General features: G+C 37.7%; 2 protein-coding genes across 2 annotated transcripts; both read left to right on the forward strand.

Annotated features, from left to right (window-relative positions):
• The first annotated feature begins 16,590 nt into the window (after window positions 1–16,590).
• On the forward strand, window positions 16,591–17,484 carry LOC145907382 (uncharacterized). Its single transcript, XM_082994799.1, has one exon. The coding sequence runs from the start codon at window positions 16,591–16,593 to the stop codon at window positions 17,482–17,484; it is 894 nt and encodes a 297-aa protein (XP_082850925.1).
• Window positions 17,485–18,629: 1,145 nt separating this feature from the next.
• Window positions 18,630–19,523, forward strand: LOC145907383 (uncharacterized). Its single transcript, XM_082994801.1, has 2 exons — window positions 18,630–18,744; window positions 18,844–19,523. The coding sequence occupies exons 1-2, from the start codon at window positions 18,630–18,632 to the stop codon at window positions 19,521–19,523; spliced, it is 795 nt and encodes a 264-aa protein (XP_082850927.1).
• The last annotated feature ends 2,297 nt before the right edge of the window (window positions 19,524–21,820 follow it).

The raw sequence follows: 21,820 nt of genomic DNA on the forward strand, positions 1-21,820 counted from the left end.
TCTGTAATAAGTAGAAAATGTTAAATCAACCAGAAACAATTGAACAGCACAACGTTTCAATCTCAAATGCAAAAAATGATATGTACATAATTTATTTTGGTAATTTTGTTTGCCAAAATTTTTCATTTAATTCTTTCTAAAAACCAACCCTGATTTTAAATCAAACAATTTTTCAAAGACTGTACTCTGACAACTGCTATACGATGATTTTGACATATTCATGATGGTGGCAAATAACTTGCAAGTCTGAAATATTTTCGTGTGTTTAAGCGCATTTTGTTTGAACGGCCGAAATTGTACACAACAAGCTAATATATTAAATTTGCAAGATTTGCTCCAGGTGGGAAATTCATAGTTTGTCTCATTTTCACAGTGCAGATTGTATTTTCATTGCGCAATCTTTGCTTTATAAAATAATTCGTCAAGCTTGACACAAAACCGCATATGTTAACCCATAAGAGAATACCTTATGCTACCTTGCCGACCGAAACGTTTGCTTACCCTTGAATACCGGAATGTATTTAATGGGCCTGTTTCATGTTTTACCAGTGATTACGCAGTAAACAACAAGGTAAATCGTTGTTAAATTTTTCGCGTGTGTAAAAATATAAAAAAAGTGGAGAATCAAAAATCAGTGACTTTCACATGTAGAACAACAAGTATTTTTACTTATTGCACCCAGCATGCTAGATAAAAACGAGACATCTACACAAAAGTATTATCGTCCGTTTCTCGTTGTCGCAAATGCTTGATTTCATCTTAGTAATGTCTTGTGTCCTGCATGTTTGCTGCATTTACAAAGCGCCTTGTTTACACGACAAAGCTCTTCACAGACAAACGCACAGGACCCAGACACTATTGAGCGTAGGGTCAGGGGGCTTCACGGATACAAAAAAAAGTTACGTTTGAACCCTCTAGACCAATATTTGGTTCAGTGTCAAAACCGAATTCAGAACCGTGAGAACGCGTTGGGTAGAGCAAAATATATAGGGAATATTTTTGACCAATCTGTACCACTTAGTTGAAAAGTGCATGTTCGTATGTAGTATGGGTGTGAATGTCAGGGTATATGGACTAATAAATAGTGTGCTTTATTTAGATACATTAAACATCTGGGAAACTGAAAACGAATTCATCTCGAAGCAAAATGGTAGAAGCAATATACGAGAACAAAATGTTTGTCAAGACTTACAGTGAACATCGTTCAAGATACGGGCAACAAGTTGTTGATTGTGTTTTGCAAGAAATGGATAAAGTTTCAGGTTTAAAACCAAAATATCAACTCATGGTTGAAGTTGGTTGTGGAGGGGGACAAGCTACCAACGTCTTTGCTCCTTATTTCGACAAAGTCTTGGCTTCAGACATCAGTGAAGAGCAAATAAAAGAAGCGAAACGACAAAATCAACACCAACATGTGACATATTGCCAAGGACGGGCTGAGGATATTAAGGTCGCTGATGGAAGTGTTGATTTGTTGTTAGCTGCAGAATCAGCTCACTACTTCAATTTTAAATTACTCATTGCTGAAGTTTTAAGGCTTCTCAAAAAAGACGGCATCTTAGTTTTAATCGGATATACTGCTCCCACGATGGTCCCTGTTATTGACAGAAACCTAGAAAACGAGTTTGCAAGTGTCTTGCAGAATATATTTAACGAGGCCGTAATAGAATTCAAAGACGAGCATTTGGAAAAACGTAGAGAATGTTCACTAAAATATCCAAATATTTATCACGACAGTGAAAGAAACGAAAGAAAATTGGACTTTGTCAACAGCAAAGTGTCTCCTTCAATCAGCTGACGTTCATCCAATTTACATGGAGAGAAAACGTAAAGAATTGCTTGAAAGCAAGGGAGAAGTAACAGAGGAAGACATGAGGGATGTGGATTTGCCAGAAATTTACGGGAAAACTGTCAAACAAAAGCTAGGTGTTCCTAATTTGAAGGACGAAGATTTACATTTAATCGCCCAGTATGAATACTTTGTAATAACTGCAACTGGCTTAAGAGAATAGATTGTGTCAAGTACTTTATTCATCAACAATTTTAAACAATGTTGAAACCAAAGGCAGAAAAAGGTGTGACAAAATACTCAAAAACATTCCATATTACGTGCAGAACTTACAATCCATATTAAAGTTGCTCTCGTCTGTAACACCTAATCAAGTGATCATACTACCAAAGACGTAGCACTAACACAACTGGTGGAGCTTTGTGTTCACGACCACATATATTTCATTCTCTGTGTATTAAATATTAAACCTTGCGGTCTAAAGGACTGGATGAAACAAACTTTCGATCGGTTTTTGCGAATGTAAAAACCATTAGGTTGACAATGCAATAATTTAACAAAGCATTAAGATGTCGAAGCACAGGTTACACTAAATTTCCGTCGGCAATGTAAACATGTGTTTTTAACGGAAATTTGGGACGAGGTATTCTTAATTTCACAACTGCATACATTGATCGTCATGAAATCACGTAAGATAGATGTTTGCGTAATGAAAGCATTCCCTTTGTTTTTGCCGAAGTGTTTTGTTTGAATTTGATTAAATAAACCAAGGGAGTAACCGACTTGCAGTTATTGCTGCCATCAGAACGAGAATAAGCAGAAAGGAAAAACATATATTTAAAACCCATATGTTTCCAATAAGAATCATAGGAGTTTCGTTGAAACTGGCATTCAGGAGAAAAGTTCTGCAAAGGCAGGCGTGACGACTGAAAGATATATAAATCCGATAGCACGCTTCAATGTCGACACTACGTACTTGTTTTCCAAGGCGTATAGAAATGCCAGGTATTTGCAACATGCAGTAAAACGCATGGTCGCTTGCCATTGATCGACACAGTCAAATACAAACTCAAAAAAGGGAGCCGAACTAACGTTTTGTTTGGCGAACGATAAGCGAGTCATGCATGGGGAAACACAGACAGAACGTTGGTTGCTGACACTCTGAGAAGTCACAGGGATTTTAACATGTTAGTAAACATTTACATGATAGTGGTATAAAGTATAAGAGGTGGATATCGTCAAGGCCATTGTTACAGAATAGAAAATGATTTACAGAATCGATTTAATACAATGCTGTGCATATTTGCAGAATGATATAAACCCCCTTGCAAACCCAACTCGCCACAGACAAATGCAAATGGACTAAATATCATTGAGCGCAAGATTAGAGCGCGCCACTGCGTCAAACAGCAGACATATACGTGCAAATGACATATTTCGGTTTGGAGTCAAAAAACGAACTTAGTGCCTTGAGAACGCGATTAGGACAGGACGATGTTGGGCTAAATTGGAACTTAATATTTATTTTAAGTTTTTGAAAACGAAATTGATTTGCTTAAAATCCGGTGAATCTCTTCAGACACATTGGACACTTTGGAAAGTGATAACAACTTCATTTTTGTAGCAAAATGGTAGAGGCTCTGTACGAAAACAAAACGCTGGTCAAGAGTTATAGCGAATTTAGACCAAAATACGAACAACAAGTTGTAGATTGTGTTTTGCAAGAAATGGAAAAGATTTCAGGTCTAAAACCAAAATATCAACTCATGGTTGAAGTTGGTTGTGGAGGGGGACAAGCTACCAACGTCTTTGCTCCTTATTTCGACAAAGTCTTGGCTTCAGACATCAGTGAAGAGCAAATAAAAGAAGCGAAACGACAAAATCAACACCAACATGTGACATATTGCCAAGGGCGTGCCGAGGATATTAAGGTTGCAGATGGAAGTGTTGATTTGCTGTTAGCAGCACAGGCGGTTCACTATTTTGATTCCGATAAGTTTTTTGCGGAGTCTTTGAGAATTCTCAAGAAAGGCGGCATCTTAGTTTTAATGGGATATACCGCACCCACCATGGTTCCTGTTATAAACGGAAAGCAGAAGAATGAGTTTGCAAGTGTCTTGCAGAATCTATTAAACGAGACTGTCCAAAAATTCACACAAGATCATGTTCAAAAACGCCAAGAGTGTTTTCTCAAATACGATAATATTTACAACAGAATTCCTTCGGACAAGAAAAAACGCTTTACAGTGAGACAAACAAAACAAAATTGGACTTTGGCGTCAGTAAAAGGTCTCATTCGATCAATCGACATTTACCCGAGTTACATGGAGAGAAAACGTAAAGAAATACTGGAAAGCAAGGGAGAAGTAACAGAGGAAGACATGAGGGGTGTGGATTTGGCAGAAATATTCGGGAAAAACTGTCAAACAAAAGTTGGGAGTTCCCACCTTGAAAGATGAAGATTTACATTTGATCGCGCAGTATGAGTTTTTCATACTAACTGCAACTGGTCCAAAAGCTTAGTCTGTAATAACTGGGAAATGTTAAACCAATCCGAAAACATTGACCAGCACAACGTTTCAATCCCAACCGCAAATGCAAAAAATAATATGTACAGAATTTATGTTGGTAAATTTGTATGCAAACGTTTTTCGTAAATACTTTCTGAAAACAAACCTTGATTTAAAATTTTTCAAAGACTGTACATTGACACCTGCTATAAGATAATTTTGGCATATTTATGCTGATCGCAAATAACTTGCAAGTCCGAAATACTTTTGTTTGTTTAAACACATTTTTGTTTGAACGGTCGAAATTGTACACAACAAGCTAATATATTAAATTTGCAAGATTTGCTCCAGGTGGGAAATTCATAGTTTGTCTCATTTTCACAGTGCCGATTTTATTTGCATTGCGCAATCTTTGCTTTGTAAAATCACCTGTCAAGCTTGACACAAAACCGCATATGTTAACCCAAGAGAATACCTTATGCTACCTTGCCGAACGAAACGTTTGCTTACTCTTGAATACCGGGATGTATTTAATGGGTCTGTTTCATAGTTTACCAGTGATTACACAGTAAACAACAAGGAAAATCGATGTTAAATGTTTCGCGTGTGTAAAAATATTAAAAAAAATGGAGAATCAAAAATCAGTGATTTTCACATATAGAACAAGTCCATTTAGTTTATGCACCCAGCATGCTGGATAAAAATGAGACATCTACACAAAAGTATTATCGTCCGTTTCTCGTTGTCGCAAATGCTTGATTTCATCTTAGTAATGTCATTGTGTCCTGCATGTTTGCTGCATTCACAAAGCACCTTGTTTACACGACAAAGCTCTTCACACACAAACGCACAGGACTCAGACACTATTGAGCGTAGGGTCAGGGGGCGTCACGGATACAAAAAGACAGTTACGTTTGAACCCTCTAGACCATTATTTGGTTCAGTGTCAAAACCGAATTCAGAACCGTGAGAACGCGTTGGGTAGAGCAAAATATATAGGGAAAATTGTTGACCAATTTGTACCACTTAGTTGAAAAGTGCACGTTCTTATATAGTATGGGTGTGAATGTCAGGGTATATGGACTAATAAATAGTGTGCTTTATTTAGATACATTAAACATCTGGGAAACTGAAAACAATTTCATCTCGAAGCAAAATGGTAGAGGCTCAATACGAAAACAAAATGTTTGTCAAGACTTACAGTGAATATCGTTCAAGATACGGGCAAGAAGTTGTACATTGTGTTTTACAAGAAATGGAAAAGGTTTCTGGTTTAAAACCAAAATATCAACTCATGGTTGAAGTTGGTTGTGGAGGGGGACAAGCTACCAACGTCTTTGCTCCTTATTTCGACAAAGTCTTGGCTTCAGACATCAGTGAGGAGCAAATAAAAGAAGCGAAACGACAAAATCAACACCAACATGTGACGTATTGCCAAGGACGCGCTGAGGCTATTAAGGTCGCAGATGGAAGTGTAGATTTGTTGTTAGCTGCAGAATCAGCTCATTACTTCAATTTTAAATTGTTCATTGCTGAAGTTTTAAGGCTTCTCAAAAAAGACGGCATCTTAGTTTTAATCGGATATACTGCACCCACGATGGTCCCTGTTATTGACAGAAATCTAGAAAACGAATTTGCAAGTGTCTTGCAGAATATATTTAACGAGGTCGTAACAGAATTCAAAGATGAGCATTTGGAACAACGTAGAGAATGTTCACTAAAATATCCAAATATTTATGACGACATTCCCACCGACAAGAAAAATCGATTTCAAGTGAAAGAAACCAAAGAAAATTTCACTTTGGCGTCAGTAAAAGGTCTCATTCGATCAATCGACATTTACCCGAGTTACATGGAGAGAAAACGTAAAGAAATACTGGAAAGCAAGGGAGAAGTAACAGAGGAAGACATGAGGGATGTGGATTTGGCAGAAATATTCGGAAAAACTGTTGAAGAAACGCTGGGTGTTTCGATATTGAAGGACGAGGATTTACAACTCATCGCCCAGTATGAGTTTTTCATACTAACTGCAAGTAATCTCAGAGTCTAGATTGCCACAAGTGCTTCCCTGGTGACAAAAAGAATGTCCTAAACAACATCTAATTACTAAAGACCTAGGAGATTGCCATTCCATGTTGTAAATATAAATAATGGGCAAGAAAAAGTAATAACAGTAACTCGGGTCACCTATTCCACCGATACAGGTTACCGTAAACATAGTAACATAACGGAAGAAAGCGCTGCAGGTTAGTTGCAAATGCCTCACTATGCACACAAAATGCTGAAAGATCCAAATATTTTGGCCAAAGTGGTTCGTCATGCACCACTTACTCACAGCGTTTGTGGGAATGTCAAAAAATGTGCTCTCGGTTGCATTGGCGATGCAGAGGAAATTGATGAAACTACTTGTTTTATCAAATTACTAATTCGTACACGTGTAGAGAAAATGCTGATAAATTGTTTAACGGTCTTACACTTGTTGTCTATATGTTTTGCTGTGTTGTTGTTGTTGCCTATATGTAATAAAGAATTTGACTAACAGCTCAATTTCTTTGATACTTCAAGTGTAGTCAGACATGCAAGAACGTTTTTCAGGAAAGGGGTGTAGTATGTAAGAAAAAGCATCAAAACACACTCGCAGTTAGACGATAACTGCAAATTCCCAACAGTATTTGCATTTTGCGTAGATGGAACATAACGCCAAGAACAAAAAAACCAACTGCAATTAATCAGAAACACACAAGGCAGTCAGCCTGTTGCTTACTCGGAAAACTTAACCGCTTCCTGTGTTTCCAGCGGTTAGCGCCTTGGTTCTTGCACGCATTTCCCGGGAGTTTAATAGTAAACAGATTACTTTCTGCAACTTAACATTTGTTTCACTCAGGAAAAGGTAGTACACACAAGCAACAAACTAGATTTGCAGACATCAAATAGCAAAAAAGTTTATCAAAGTGTAAAAAAGATCAATTCTACATGTTAATTTAGTCCATTTAAAGTTGTTTAAATAACATATCTCGTGCATCGTGCATCGTGCATCGTGCATCGTGCATCGTGCATCGTGCATCGTGCATCGTGCATCGTGCATCGTGCATCGTGCATCATAACAGTGAGGTATTTCAACAGCGACAATGATCATGGCATTTAGTTTTCATGTAAATGTAAATAGAAAATATAAATGCAAGAGAAAAGAATCAATTCTGACGAAGCGCAAAAAAATTTGAACACAAATGTGAGGCTTGGGTCTAAAATGCTTTAACACTACTAGCATAAGATATCTCTGGAAACTTGTATACTTATAGCATAACTTTTTTAAATTTCAAAAACTGAAAAACAGCATCATATTTCAAGCACAATGACGCACGCTCTATATGAGGACAAAACACTCGTCAAAACCTACAGCGAATTCAGACCAAGATACGGGCAACAAGTTGTTGATTGTGTTTTACAAGAAATGGAAAAGGTTTCAGGTTTAAAACCAAAATATCAACTCATGGTTGAAGTTGGTTGTGGAGGGGGACAAGCTACCAACGTCTTTGCTCCTTATTTCGACAAAGTCTTGGCTTCAGACATCAGTGAAGAGCAAATAAAAGAAGCGAAACGACAAAATCAACACCAACATGTGACATATTGCCAAGGACGGGCTGAGGATATCAAAGTTGCAAATGGAAGTGTTGATTTGCTGTTGGCAGCAGACGCGGCTCATTGGTTTAATTTGGATAAGTTCTTTGCTGAGGTTTCAAGGGTTCTCAAAAAAGAAGGCGTCTTAGTTTTAATCGGATATTCTGCACCAACAATGATTCCCAGTATAAAAGGAAATATGAAGAACCACTTTGGGTCGTTTATACAAAACCTCCTGGAAGAAACAGTAGCAGCATTCAAGGATGATCATGTCGATAAACGTAGAGAATGTGTTCTCAAATACAAAAATATTTACGACAAAATTCCTACCGACAAGAAACAACGATTCGAAGCAAAACAAACGAGACAGAATTGGAGTTTGGCGACAGCAAAGGGTTTTTTACGATCTAGTGCAATATATCCACCTTACATGCAGATGAAACGAAAAGAAATACAAGAAAGAATGGGAGAAGTAACAGAGGAAGACATGAGGGATGTGGATTTGGCAGAAATATTCGGGAAAGCAGTTAAAGAAATGCTGGGAGTTCCAACTTTGAAAGATGAAGATTTACATTTGATCGTGCAGTATGAGTTTTTCATACTAACTGCAAGTAATCTCAGAGTCTAGAATCTAGATCATCATAAGTGCTTCCCTGATGACAAAAAGAATGTTGCAAACAACATCTAATTACTAAAGACATTGAAGATTGCCATTCCGTGTTGTAAATATAAACCATGGGCAAGGGAAAGTAATAACAGTAACCCGGGTCGCCTATTCCACCGATACGGGTTACCGTAAATATATTAACATAACGGAAGAAAGCGCTGCAGGTTAGTTGCAAATGCCTCACTATGCACACAAAATGCTGAAAGAGCCAAACATTTTGGCCAAAGTGGTTCGTCATGCACCACTAAGTCACACAGTTTGTGGGAATGTCAAAAAAATATGCTCTCGGTCGTACTGGCGATGCAGAGGAAATTTATCAAACTGCTTGTTTTACCAAATTACTATTTCGTACACGTGTAGAGAAAATGCTGATAAATTGTTCAACGGTCTTACACTTGTTGTGTATATGTTTTGCTGTATTGTTGTTGCTGTTGTTGTTGTTGCCTATATATATAATAAAGAATTTGACTAACAGCTTAATTTTTTTGATACTTTAAGTGTAGTTGGACACACAAGAACGTTTTTCAGGAAAGGGGTGTAGTATGTAAGAAAAAGCATCAAAACACACTCGCAGTTAGACGATAACTGCCAACTCCCAACAGTGTTTGCATTTTGCGTAGATGGAACATAACGCCAAGAACAAAACATCCGACTGTAATTAATCAGAAACACAGAAGGCTTGCGGAAAGTCAGCTTGTTGCTTACTCGGAAAACTTAACCGCTTCCTGTGTTTCCAGCGGTTAATCGCCTTAGTTCTTGCACGCATTTCTCGGGTTTGGGCGTTTAATAGTAAACAGATTACTTTCTGCAACTTAACACTTGTTTCACTCAGGAAAGGTTAGTACACACAAGCAACAAACTAGATTTGGAGACATCAAATAGCAAACAAGTTATCAAAGTGTAAAAAAGATTAGTTCTACATGTTAATTTAGTCCATTTAAAGTTCATCGTGCATCGTGCATCGTGCATCGTGCATCGTGCATCGTGCATCGTGCATCGTGCATCGTGCATCGTGCATCGTGCATCGTGCATCGTGCATCGTGCATCGTGCATCGTGCATCGTGCATCGTGCATCGTGCATCGTGCATCGTGCATCGTGCATCATAACAGTGAGGTATTTCAACAGCGACAATGATCATGGCATTTAGTTTTCATGTAAATGTAAATAGAAATGCAAGAGAAAAGAATCAATTCTGACGAAACGCAAAAAAATTTGAACACAAATGTGAGGCTTGGGTCTAAAATGCTTAAAAAACTACTGGCATATGATATCTCTGGAAACTTGTATACTTATAGCATAACTTTTTTAAATTTCAGAAACTAAAAAACAGCATCACATTTCAAGCACAATGACGCACGCTCTATTTGAGGACAAAACACTCGTCAAAACCTACAGCGAATTCAGACCAAGATACGGACAACAAGTTGTTGATTGTGTTTTACAAGAAATGGAAAAGGTTTCAGGTTTGAAACCAAAATATCAACTCATGGTTGAAGTTGGTTGTGGAGGGGGACAAGCTACCAACGTCTTTGCTCCTTATTTCGACAAAGTCTTGGCTTCAGACGTCAGTGAAGAGCAAATAAAAGAAGCAAAACGACAAAATCAACACCAACATGTGACATATTGCCAACCGAGGATATTAAAGTACCTGACAGAAGTGTGGATTTGCTGTTGGCAGCAGAGGCGGCTCATTGGTTTCATTTGGAAAAGTTTTTTGCTGAAGTTTCTAGGGTTCTCAAAAAAGATGGCATTCTAGTTTTAATCGGATATTCTGCACCAATAATGACTCCTAATGTAAACGGAAAGCTGATGAATGAGTTTGAGGCGTTTATGGAAAACCTCTTGAACGAGACCATATTAGCATTCAAGGATGAGCACGTGGAAAAACGTAGAGAATGTTCACTGAAATACCAAAATATTTACGAGAGAATTCCTTCGGACAAAACAAATCGGTTTAAAGTAAAAGGAACAAAACAAAACTGGACTCTAGCGACAGCAAAAGGCCGTCTTCGGTCGACTGATATTTACCCAAGCTACATGGAGAGAAAACGTAAAGAAATACAAGAAAGAAAGGGAGAAGTAACAGAGGAAGACATGAGTGATGTGGATTTGGCAGAAATATTCGGAAAAACTGTTGAAGAAACGCTGGGAGTTTCGATATTGAAGGACGAGGATTTACAGCTAATCGCCCAGTATGAGTTTTTCATACTAACAGCAAGTAATCTCAGAGCCTAGATCGACACAAGTGCTTCCCTGATGACAAAAAGAATGTTGCAAACAACATCTAATTACTGAAGACCTAGGAGATTGCCACTCCATGTTGTAAATATAAATAATGGACAAGGAAAAGTAATAACAGTAACTCGGGTCGCCTATTTCACCGAAACAGGTTACCGTAAACATAGTAACATTACGGAAGAAAGCACTACAGTTTAGTTGCAAATGCCTCACTATGCACACAAAATGCTGAACGAGCCAAATATTTTGGCCAAAGTGGTTCGTCATGCACCACTAAGTCACAGAGTTTGTGGGAATGTCAAAAAAATATGCTCTCGGTCGCACTGGCGATGCAGAGGAAATTTATCAAACTGCTTGTTTTGCCAAATTACTTATTCGTACACGTGCAGAGAAAATGATGATAAATTGTTCAACGGTCTTACACTTGTTATGTATATGTTTTGCTGTGTTGTTGTTGTTGCATATATGTAATAAAGAATTTGACTAACAGCTTAATTTCTATGATACTTCAAGTGTAGTCAGACATGCAAGAACGTTTTTCAGGAAAGGGGTGTAGTATGTAAGAAAAAGCATCAAAACACACTCGCAGTTAGACGATAACTGCAAATTCCCAACAGTATTTGCATTTTGCGTAGATGGAACATAACGCCAAGAACAAAAAAAACAACCGTAATTAATCAGAAACACACAAGGCAGTCAGCCTGTTGCTTACTCGGAAAACTTAACCGCTTCCTGTGTTTCCAGCGGTTAATCGCCTTGGTTCTTGCACGCATTTCTCGGGAGTTTAATAGTAAACAGATTACTTTCTGCAACTCAACACTTGTTTCACTCAGGAAAAGTTAGTACACACAAGCAACAAACTAGATTTGGAGACATCAAATAGCAAAAAAGTTATCAAAGTGTAAAAAAGATCAGTTCTACATGTTAATTTAGTCTATTTAAAGTTGTTTAAATAACATATCTCGTCCATCGTACATCGTGCATCGTGCATCGTGCATCGTGCATCGTGCATCGTGCATCGTGCATCGTGCATCGTGCATCGTGCATCGTGCATCGTGCATCGTGCATCGTGCATCGTGCATCGTGCATCGTGCATCGTAACAGTGAGGTATTTCAACAGCGACAATGATCATGGCATTTAGTTTTCATGTAAATGTAAATAGAAAATATAAATGCAAGAGAAAAGCATCAATTCTGACGAAGCGCAAAAAAATCTGAACACAAATGTGAGGCTTGAGTCCAAAATGCTTTGACACTACTAGCATAAGATACCTCTGGAAACTTGTATACTTATAGCATAACTTTTTCAAATTTCAGAAACTGAAAAACAGCATCATATTTCAAGCACAATGACGCACGCTCTATTTGAGGACAAAACACTCGTCAAAACCTACAGCGAATTCAGACCAAGATACGGACAACAAGTTGTTGATTGTGTTTTACAAAAAATGGAAAAGGTTTCAGGTTTGAAACCAAAATATCAACTCATGGTTGAAGATGGTTGTGGAGGGGGACAAGCTACCAACGTCTTTGCTCCTTATTTCGACAAAGTCTTGGCTTCAGACATCAGTGAAGAGCAAATAAAAGAAGCAAAACGACAAAATCAACACCAGCATGTGACATATTGCCATGGACGGGCTGAGGATATCAAAGTTGCAGATGGAAGTGTTGATTTGCTGTTGGCAGCAGACGCGGCGCATTGGTTTAATTTGGATAAGTTCTTTGCTGAGGTTTCAAGGGTTCTCAAAAAAGAAGGCGTCTTAGTTTTAACCGGATATTCTGCACCAACAATGATTCCCAGTATAAAAGGAAATATGAAGAACCACTTTGGGTTGTTTATACAAAACCTCCTGGAAGAAACAGTAGCAGCATTCAAGGATGATCATGTGGATAAACGTAGAGAATGTGTTCTCAAATACAAAAATATTTATGACAAAATTCCTACCGACAAGAAACAACGATTCGAAGTAAAACAAACGGAACAGAATTGGAGTTTGGCGACAGCAAAGGGTTTGTTACGATCTAGTGCAATATATCCACCTTACATGGAGAGAAAACGTAAAGAAATGCTGGAAAACAAGGGAGAAGTAACAGTGGAAGACATGAGAGATGTGGATTTGGCAGAAATTTACGGGAAAACTGTCAAACAAAAGCTAGGTGTTCCTAATTTGAAGGACGAAGATTTACATTTAATCGCCCAGTATGAATACTTTGTAATAACTGCAACTGGATTAAGAGAATAGATTGTGTCAAGTAGTTGATTCATCAACAAGTTTAAACAATGTTGAAACCAATGGCAGAAAAAGGTGTGATAAAAAACTCGAAAACATACCATATTACGTGCAGAACTTACAATCCATATTAAAGTTGCTCTAGTCTGTAACACCTAATCAAGTGATCATACTATCAAAGACGTAGCACTAACACAACTGGTGAAGCTTTGTGTTCACGACCAGATATATTTCATTCTCTGTGTACTAAATATTAAACCTTGCGGTCTAAAGGTTTGCAAAAAACAAACATTCGTCTGGGTATTTGCAAATGCAAAAACATTCAGTTGTAAAGAAATACGTCACCAAAGCATCGAGTTGTCAAAGCACAGGTTACACGAAATTTCCGACAGCTATGTACACATGTGTTTTTTTATGGAAAGTTGTAACGATGCATTCTTAACTTCATAACTGCATAAATTGATCGTCATGAAATCACATTAGATTGATGCTTGCGTGCCGAAAGCATAACTCTTGTATTTGCAGACGTGTTTTTGTATAAATATGCTTGAATAAACCAAGAAAGTAACCAACTTGACTTACAGTTATTGCTGCCATCAGAACGAGAGTAGGCAGAAGTAAAAAATTATAGTTATGACCCATATTTTTTCAATAAGAATCATAGGAGTTTCGTTGAAACTAGCATTTGGTAGAAAAGTTCTGCGAAGGCAGACGTGACGACTGAAAGATATATAAATCCGATAGCACGTTTAAATGTCGACACTACGTGCTTGTTTTTCCAAGGCGTATAGAAATGCAAGGTATTTGCAGCATGCAGGAAAACGCATGGTCGCTTGCCATTGATCGACACAGTCAAGTACAAATTAAAAAAGGGAGCCGAACTAACGTTTCGTTTGGCGAAAGATAAGCGAGTCATGCATGGGGAAACACAGACAGAACGTTTGTTGCTCACACAGTGAGAAGGCACAGGGATTTTAACCTGTTAGTAAACAGTTACATGATAGTGGTATAAAATATAAGAGGTGGATATCGTCAAGGCCATTGTTACAGAATAGAAAATGCTTTACAGAATCGATTTACTACAATGCTGTGCATATTTGTACAAAACCAACTCGTCACAGACAAATGCAAATGGACTAAATATCATTGAGCGCATGGTTGGAGCGCGCCACGGCGTCAAACAGCAGACATATGTGCAAATGACATAATTCGGTTTGGAGTCAAAAACGAACTTAGTACCTTGAGAACGCGCTTAGGACAAGACAATGTTGGGTAAAATGGAACTTATTATTTATTTTAAGTTTTTAAAAACGAAATTAAATTGCTTAAAATCCGATAAATCATTTTAGACACATTGGACACTTAGGAAAGTTATAACAACTTCATTTTTGTAGCAAAATGGTAGAGGCTCTATACGAAAACAAAACGCTGGTCAAGAGTTACAGCGAATTTAGACCAAGATACGAACAACAAGTTGTAGATTGTGTTTTGCAAGAAATGGAAAAGGTTTCAGGTTTAAAACCAAAATATCAACTCATGGTTGAAGTTGGTTGTGGAGGGGGACAAGCTACCAACGTCTTTGCTCCTTATTTCGACAAAGTCTTGGCTTCAGACATCAGTGAAGAGCAAATAAAAGAAGCAAAACGACAAAATCAACACCAACATCTGACGTATTGCCAAGGGCGTGCCGAGAATATTAAGGTTGCAGATGGAAGTGTTGATTTGCTGTTAGCAGCACAGGCGGCTCATTATTTTGAATCCGATGTTTTTTGCGGAGTCTTTGAGGATTCTCAAGACAGACGGTATCTTAGTTTTAATGGGATATACCGCACCCACAATGGCTCCTGTTATAAACGGAAAGCAGAAGAATGAGTTTGCAAGTGTCTTGCAAAATCTATTAAACGAGACTGTTCAAAACTTCACACAAGATTATGTTCAAAAACGCCAAGAGTGTTTTCTCAAATACGATAATATTTACAAGAGAATTCCTTCGGACAATAAAAAACGCCTTACAGTGAGACAAACAAAACAAAATTGGACTTTGGCATCATTAAAAGGTCTTATTCGGTCAATCGACATTTACCCGAGTTACATGGAAAGAAAACGTAAAGAAATACTGGAAAGCAAGGAAAAAGTAACAGAGGAAGACATGAGAGATGTGGATTTGGCAGAAATATTCGGAAAAAGTGTTGAAGAAACGCTGGGTATTTCGATATTGAAGGACGAGGATTTACAGCTAATCGCCCAGTATGAGTTTTTCATACTAACTGCAAGTAATCTCAGAGTCTAGATTGCCACAAGTGCTTCCCTGATGACAAAAAGAATGTTGCAAACAACATCTAATCACTAAAGACCTAGGAGATTGCCATTCCATGTTGTAAATGGCAAGAAAAAGTAACAACAGTAACTCGGGTCACCTATTCCACCGATACAGGTTACCGTAAACATAGTAACATAACGGAAGAAAGCGCTGCAGGTTAGTTGCAAATGCCTCACTATGCACACAAAATGCTGAAAGAGACAAATATTTTGGCCAAAGTGGTTCTTCATGCATCACTAAGTCACAGAGTTTGTGGGAATGTCAAAAAAATGTGCTCTCGGTCGCACTGGCGATGCAGAGGAAATTGATCAAACTGCTTGTTTTACCAAATTACTATTTCGTACACGTGTAGAGAAAATGATGATAAATTGTTCAACGGTCTTACACTTGTTGTGCATATGTTTTGCTGTATTGTTGTTGCCTACATATGTAATAAAGAATTTGACTAACAGCTTAATTTTTTTGATACTTTAAGTGTAGTTGGACATACAAGAACGTTTTTCAGAAAAGGGGTGTAGTATGTAAGAAAAACCATCAAAACACACTGGTCGTTAGACGATAATAGCAAACTCCCAACAGTGTTTGCATTTTGCGTAGATGGAACATAACGCCAAGAACAAAAAATCAAACTGTAATTAATGAGAAACACACAAGGCTTGCGGAAAAAAGGCCTGTTGCTTACTCGGAAAACTTAACCACTTCCTGCGTTTCCAGCGGTTAATCGCCTTGGTTCTTGCACGCATTTCTCGGGTTTGGGCGTTTAATAGTAAACAGATTACTTCCTGCAACTCAACACTTGTTTCACTCAGAAAAAGTTGGTACACACACACAAGCAACAAACTGGATTTTGAGACATCAAATAGCAAAAAAGTTATCAAAATGTAAAAAAGATCAGTTCTACATGTTAATTAAGTTTATTTAAAGTTGTTTAAATGACATATCTCGTCCATCACGCATCGTGCATCTTAACAGTGAGGTATTTCAACAGCGACAATGATCATGGAAATTAGTTTCAATATAAGTGTAAATAGAAAATATAAATGCAAGTGAAAAGCATCAATTCTGACGAAGCCAAAAAAATTTAAACACAAATGTGAGGCTTGGCTCTAAAATGCTGTAGTACTATTGGCATAAGATATCTCTGGAAACTTGTATACTAATAGCATAACTTTTTTAAATTTCAGAAACTGAAAAACAGCATCACATTTAAAGCACAATGACGCACGCTCTATTTGAGGACAAAACACTTGTCAAAACCTACAGCGAGATCAGACCAAGATACGGGCAACAAGTTGTTGATTGTGTTTTACAAGAAATGGAAAAGGTTTCAGGTTTAAAACCAAAATATCAACTCATGGTTGAAGTTGGTTGTGGAGGGGGACAAGCTACCAACGTCTTTGCTCCTTATTTCGACAAAGTCTTGGCTTCAGACATCAGTGAAGAGCAAATAAAAGAAGCAAAACAACAAAATCAACACCAACAAGCGAGTTATAGCCTTGGAATTGCAGAAGATATTGCAGTTCCAGACAGAAGTGTAGATTTGCTGTTGGCAGCAGAGGCGGCTCATTGGTTTAATTTGGAAAAGTTCTTTGCTGAGGTTTCAAGGGTACTCAAAAAAGAAGGCGTCTTAGTTTTAACCGGATATTCTGCACCAACAATGATTCCCAGTATAAAAGGAAATATGAAGAACCACTTTGGGTCGTTTATACAAAGTTTCCTGGAAGAAAAAGTAGCAGCATTCAAGGATGAGCATGTGGATAAACGTAGAGAATGTGTTCTCAAATACAAAAATATTTATGACAAAATTCCTACCGACAAGAAACAACGATTCGAAGTAAAACAAACAAAACAGAATTGGAGTTTGGCGACGGCAAAGGGTTTGTTACGATCTAATGCAATATATCCACCTTACATGGAGAGGAAACGTAAAGAAATACAAGAAAGCAAGGAAGAAGTAACAGAGGAAGACATGAGGGATGTGGATTTGGCAGAAATATTCGGGAAAACTGTCAAACAAAAGTTGGGAGTTCCCACCTTGAAAGATGAAGATTTACATTTAATCGTGCAGTATGAGTTTTTCATACTAACTGCAACTGGTCTAAAAGCCTAGTCGGTAATAAGTGGAAAATGTTAAATTAAACCGAAACAATTGAACAGCACAACGTTTCAATCTCAAATGCAAAAAATGATATGTACGTAATTTATTTTGGTAATTTTGTTTGCCAGCATTTTTCGTTTAATTCTTTCTAAAAACAAACCCTGATTTTAAATGAAACAATTCTTCAAAGACTGTACCCTTGACAACTGCTATACGATGATTTTCACATATTCATGATGGTGGCAAATAGCTTGCAAGTCTGAAATATTTTCGTGTGTTTAAACGCATTTTTGTTTGAAAGGCCGAAATTGTACACAACAAGCTAATATATTAAATTTGCAAGATTTGCTCCAGGTGGGAATTCTACAGTTTGTCTCATTTTCACAGTGCAGATTGTATTTGCATTGCGCAGTCTTTGCTTTGTAAAATCATCTGTCAAGCTTGAAACAAAACCGCATATGTTAACCCAAGAGAATACCTTATGCTACCTTGCCGAACGAAACGTTTGCTTACTCTTGAATACCGGGATGTATTTAATGGGTCTGTTTCATAGTTTACCAGTGATTACGCAGTAAACAACAAGGAAAATCGATGTTAAATGTTTCGCGTGTGTAAAAATATAAAAAAAACTGGAGAATCAAAAATCAGTGATTTTCACATATAGAACAAGTCCATTTACTTATTGCACCCAGCATGCTGGATAAAAATGAGACATCTACACAAAAGTATTATCGTCCGTTTCTCGTTGTCGCAAATGCTTGATTTCATCTTAGTAATGTCATTGTGTCCTGCATGTTTGCTGCATTCACAAAGCACCTTGTTTACACGACAAAGCTCTTCACAGACCAACACACAGGACCCAGACACTATTGAGCGTAGGGTCAGGGGGCGTCACGGATACAAAAAAAGTTACGTTTGAACCCTCTAGACCAATATTTGGTTCAATGTCAAAACCGAATTCCGAACCGTGAGAACGCGTTGGGGATAGCAAAATGCATAGGTAAAGTTTTTGACCAATCTGTACCACTTAGTTGAAAAGTGCATGTTCTTATATAGTATGGGTGCGAATGTCAGGGTATATGGACTAATAAATAGTGTGCTTTATTTAGATACATTAAACATCTGGGAAACTGAAAACAATTTCATCTCGAAGTAAAATGGTAGAAGCAATATACGAGAACAAAATGTTTGTCAAGACTTACAGTGAATGCCGTTCAAGATACGGGCAACAAGTTGTAGATTGTGTTTTGCAAGAAATGGAAAAAGTTTCAGGTTTAAAACCAAAATATCAACTCATGGTTGAAGTTGGTTGTGGAGGGGGACAAGCTACCAACGTCTTTGCTCCTTATTTCGACAAAGTCTTGGCTTCAGACATCAGTGAAGAGCAAAAAAAAGAAGCGAAACGACAAAATCACCACAAACATGTGACATTTTCCCGTGGACGGGCTGAGGATATTAAGGTCGCTGATGGAAGTGTTGATTTGTTGTTAGCTGCAGAATCAGCTCATTACTTCAATTTTAAATTGTTCATTGCTGAAGTTTTAAGGCTTCTCAAAAAAGACGGCATCTTAGTTTTAATCGGATATACTGCACCCGCGATGGTCCCTGTTATTGACAGAAAACTAGAAAACGAATTTGAAACTGTCTTGCAGAATATATTTAACGAGGCCGTAACAGAATTCAAAGATGAGCATTTGGAACAACGTAGAGAATGTTCACTAAAATATCCAAATATTTATGACTACATTCCCACCGACAAGAAAAATCGATTTCAAATGAAAGAAACCAAAGAAAATTTCACTTTGGAAACAGCAAAGTGTCTCCTTCAATCAGCTGACGTTTATCCAATTTACATGGAGAGAAAACGTAAAGAATTGCTTGAAAGCAAGGGAGAAGTAACAGAGGAAGACATGAGGGATGTGGATTTGGCAGAAATTTACGGGAAAACTGTCAAACAAAAGCTAGGTGTTCCTAATTTGAAGGACGAAGATTTACATTTAATCGCCCAGTATGAATACTTTGTAATAACTGCAACTGGATTAAGACAATAGATTGTGTCAAGTAGTTGATTCATCAACAAGTTTAAACAATGTTGAAACCAATGGCAGAAAAAGTTGTGATAAAAAACTCGAAAACATACCATATTACGTGCAGAACTTACAATCCATATTAAAGTTGCTCTAGTCTGTAACAACTAATCAAGTGATCATACTACCAAAGACGTAGCACTAACACAACTGGTGAAGCTTTGTGTTCACCACCAGATATATTTCATTCTCTGTGTATTAAATATTAAACCTTGCGGTCTAAAGGACTGGATGAAACAAACTTTCGATCGGTTTTTGCGAATGTAAAAACCAATAGGTTGACAATGCAATAATTTAACAAAGCATTAAGATGTCGAAGCACATGTTACACTAAATTTCCGTCGGTAATGTACACATGTGTTTTTAACGGAAATTTGGGACGAGGTATTCTTAATTTCACAACTGCATACATTGATCGTCATGAAATCACGTAAGATAGATGTTTGCGTAATGAAAGCATTCCCTTTGTTTTTGCCGAAGTGTTTTGTTTGAATTTGATTAAATAAACCAAGGGAGTAACCGACTTGCAGTTATTGCTGCCATCAGAACGAGAATAAGCAGAAAGGAAAAACATATATTTAAAACCCATATGTTTCCAATAAGAATCATAGGAGTTTCGTTGAAACTGGCATTCAGGAGAAAAGTTCTGCAAAGGCAGGCGTGACGACTGAAAGATATATAAATCCGATAGCACGCTTCAATGTCGACACTACGTACTTGTTTTCCAAGGCGTATAGAAATGCAAGGTATTTGCAACATGCAGTAAAACGCATGGTCGCTTGCCATTGATCGACACAGTCAAATACAAACTCAAAAAAGGGAGCCGAACTAACGTTTTGTTTGGCGAACGATAAGCGAGTCATGCATGGGGAAACACAGACAGAACGTTGGTTGCTGACACTCTGAGAAGTCACAGGGATTTTAACATGTTAGTAAACATTTACATGATAGTGGTATAAAGTATAAGAGGTGGATATCGTCAAGGCCATTGTTACAGAATAGAAAATGATTTACAGAATCGATTTAATACAATGCTGTGCATATTTGCAGAATGATATAAACCCCCTTGCAAACCCAACTCGCCACAGACAAATGCAAATGGACTAAATATCATTGAGCGCAAGATTAGAGCGCGCCACGGCGTCAAACAGCAGACATATACGTGCAAATGACATATTTCGGTTTGGAGTCAAAAAACGAACTTAGTGCCTTGAGAACGCGATTAGGACAGGACGATGTTGGGCTAAATTGGAACTTAATATTTATTTTAAGTTTTTGAAAACGAAATTGATTTGCTTAAAATCCGGTGAATCTCTTCAGACACATTGGACACTTTGGAAAGTGATAACAACTTCATTTTTGTAGCAAAATGGTAGAGGCTCTGTACGAAAACAAAACGCTGGTCAAGAGTTATAGCGAATTTAGACCAAAATACGAACAACAAGTTGTAGATTGTGTTTTGCAAGAAATGGAAAAGATTTCAGGTCTAAAACCAAAATATCAACTCATGGTTGAAGTTGGTTGTGGAGGGGGACAAGCTACCAACGTCTTTGCTCCTTATTTCGACAAAGTCTTGGCTTCAGACATCAGTGAAGAGCAAATAAAAGAAGCGAAACGACAAAATCAACACCAACATGTGACATATTGCCAAGGGCGTGCCGAGGATATTAAGGTTGCAGATGGAAGTGTTGATTTGCTGTTAGCAGCACAGGCGGTTCACTATTTTGATTCCGATAAGTTTTTTGCGGAGTCCTTGAGAATTCTCAAGAAAGGCGGCATCTTAGTTTTAATGGGATATACCGCACCCACCATGGTTCCTGTTATAAACGGAAAGCAGAAGAATGAGTTTGCAAGTGTCTTGCAGAATCTATTAAACGAGACTGTCCAAAAATTCACACAAGATCATGTTCAAAAACGCCAAGAGTGTTTTCTCAAATACGATAATATTTACAACAGAATTCCTTCGGACAAGAAAAAACGCTTTACAGTGAGACAAACAAAACAAAATTGGACTTTGGCGTCAGTAAAAGGTCTCATTCGATCAATCGACATTTACCCGAGTTACATGGAGAGAAAACGTAAAGAAATACTGGAAAGCAAGGGAGAAGTAACAGAGGAAGACATGAGGGGTGTGGATTTGGCAGAAATATTCGGGAAAAACTGTCAAACAAAAGTTGGGAGTTCCCACCTTGAAAGATGAAGATTTACATTTGATCGCGCAGTATGAGTTTTTCATACTAACTGCAACTGGTCCAAAAGCT

This window comes from Ascidia mentula, chromosome 6, assembly GCF_947561715.1.
Source record: "Ascidia mentula chromosome 6, kaAscMent1.1, whole genome shotgun sequence".
In the NCBI taxonomy this organism is placed as follows: Eukaryota; Metazoa; Chordata; class Ascidiacea; order Phlebobranchia; family Ascidiidae; genus Ascidia; species Ascidia mentula.

What these genes read in the sequence shown, in the direction of transcription:
- LOC145907382 (XM_082994799.1), top strand. Translation starts at nt 16,591, where the DNA reads ATGACGCACGCTCTATTTGAGGACAAAACACTTGTCAAAACCTACAGC.
- LOC145907383 (XM_082994801.1), top strand. Translation starts at nt 18,630, where the DNA reads ATGGTAGAAGCAATATACGAGAACAAAATGTTTGTCAAGACTTACAGT. An exon ending in AGAAATGGAAAAAGTTTCAG is followed by an intron (nt 18,745 to 18,843) that starts GTTTAAAACCAA and finishes TCTTGGCTTCAG; the next exon opens with ACATCAGTGAAGAGCAAAAA.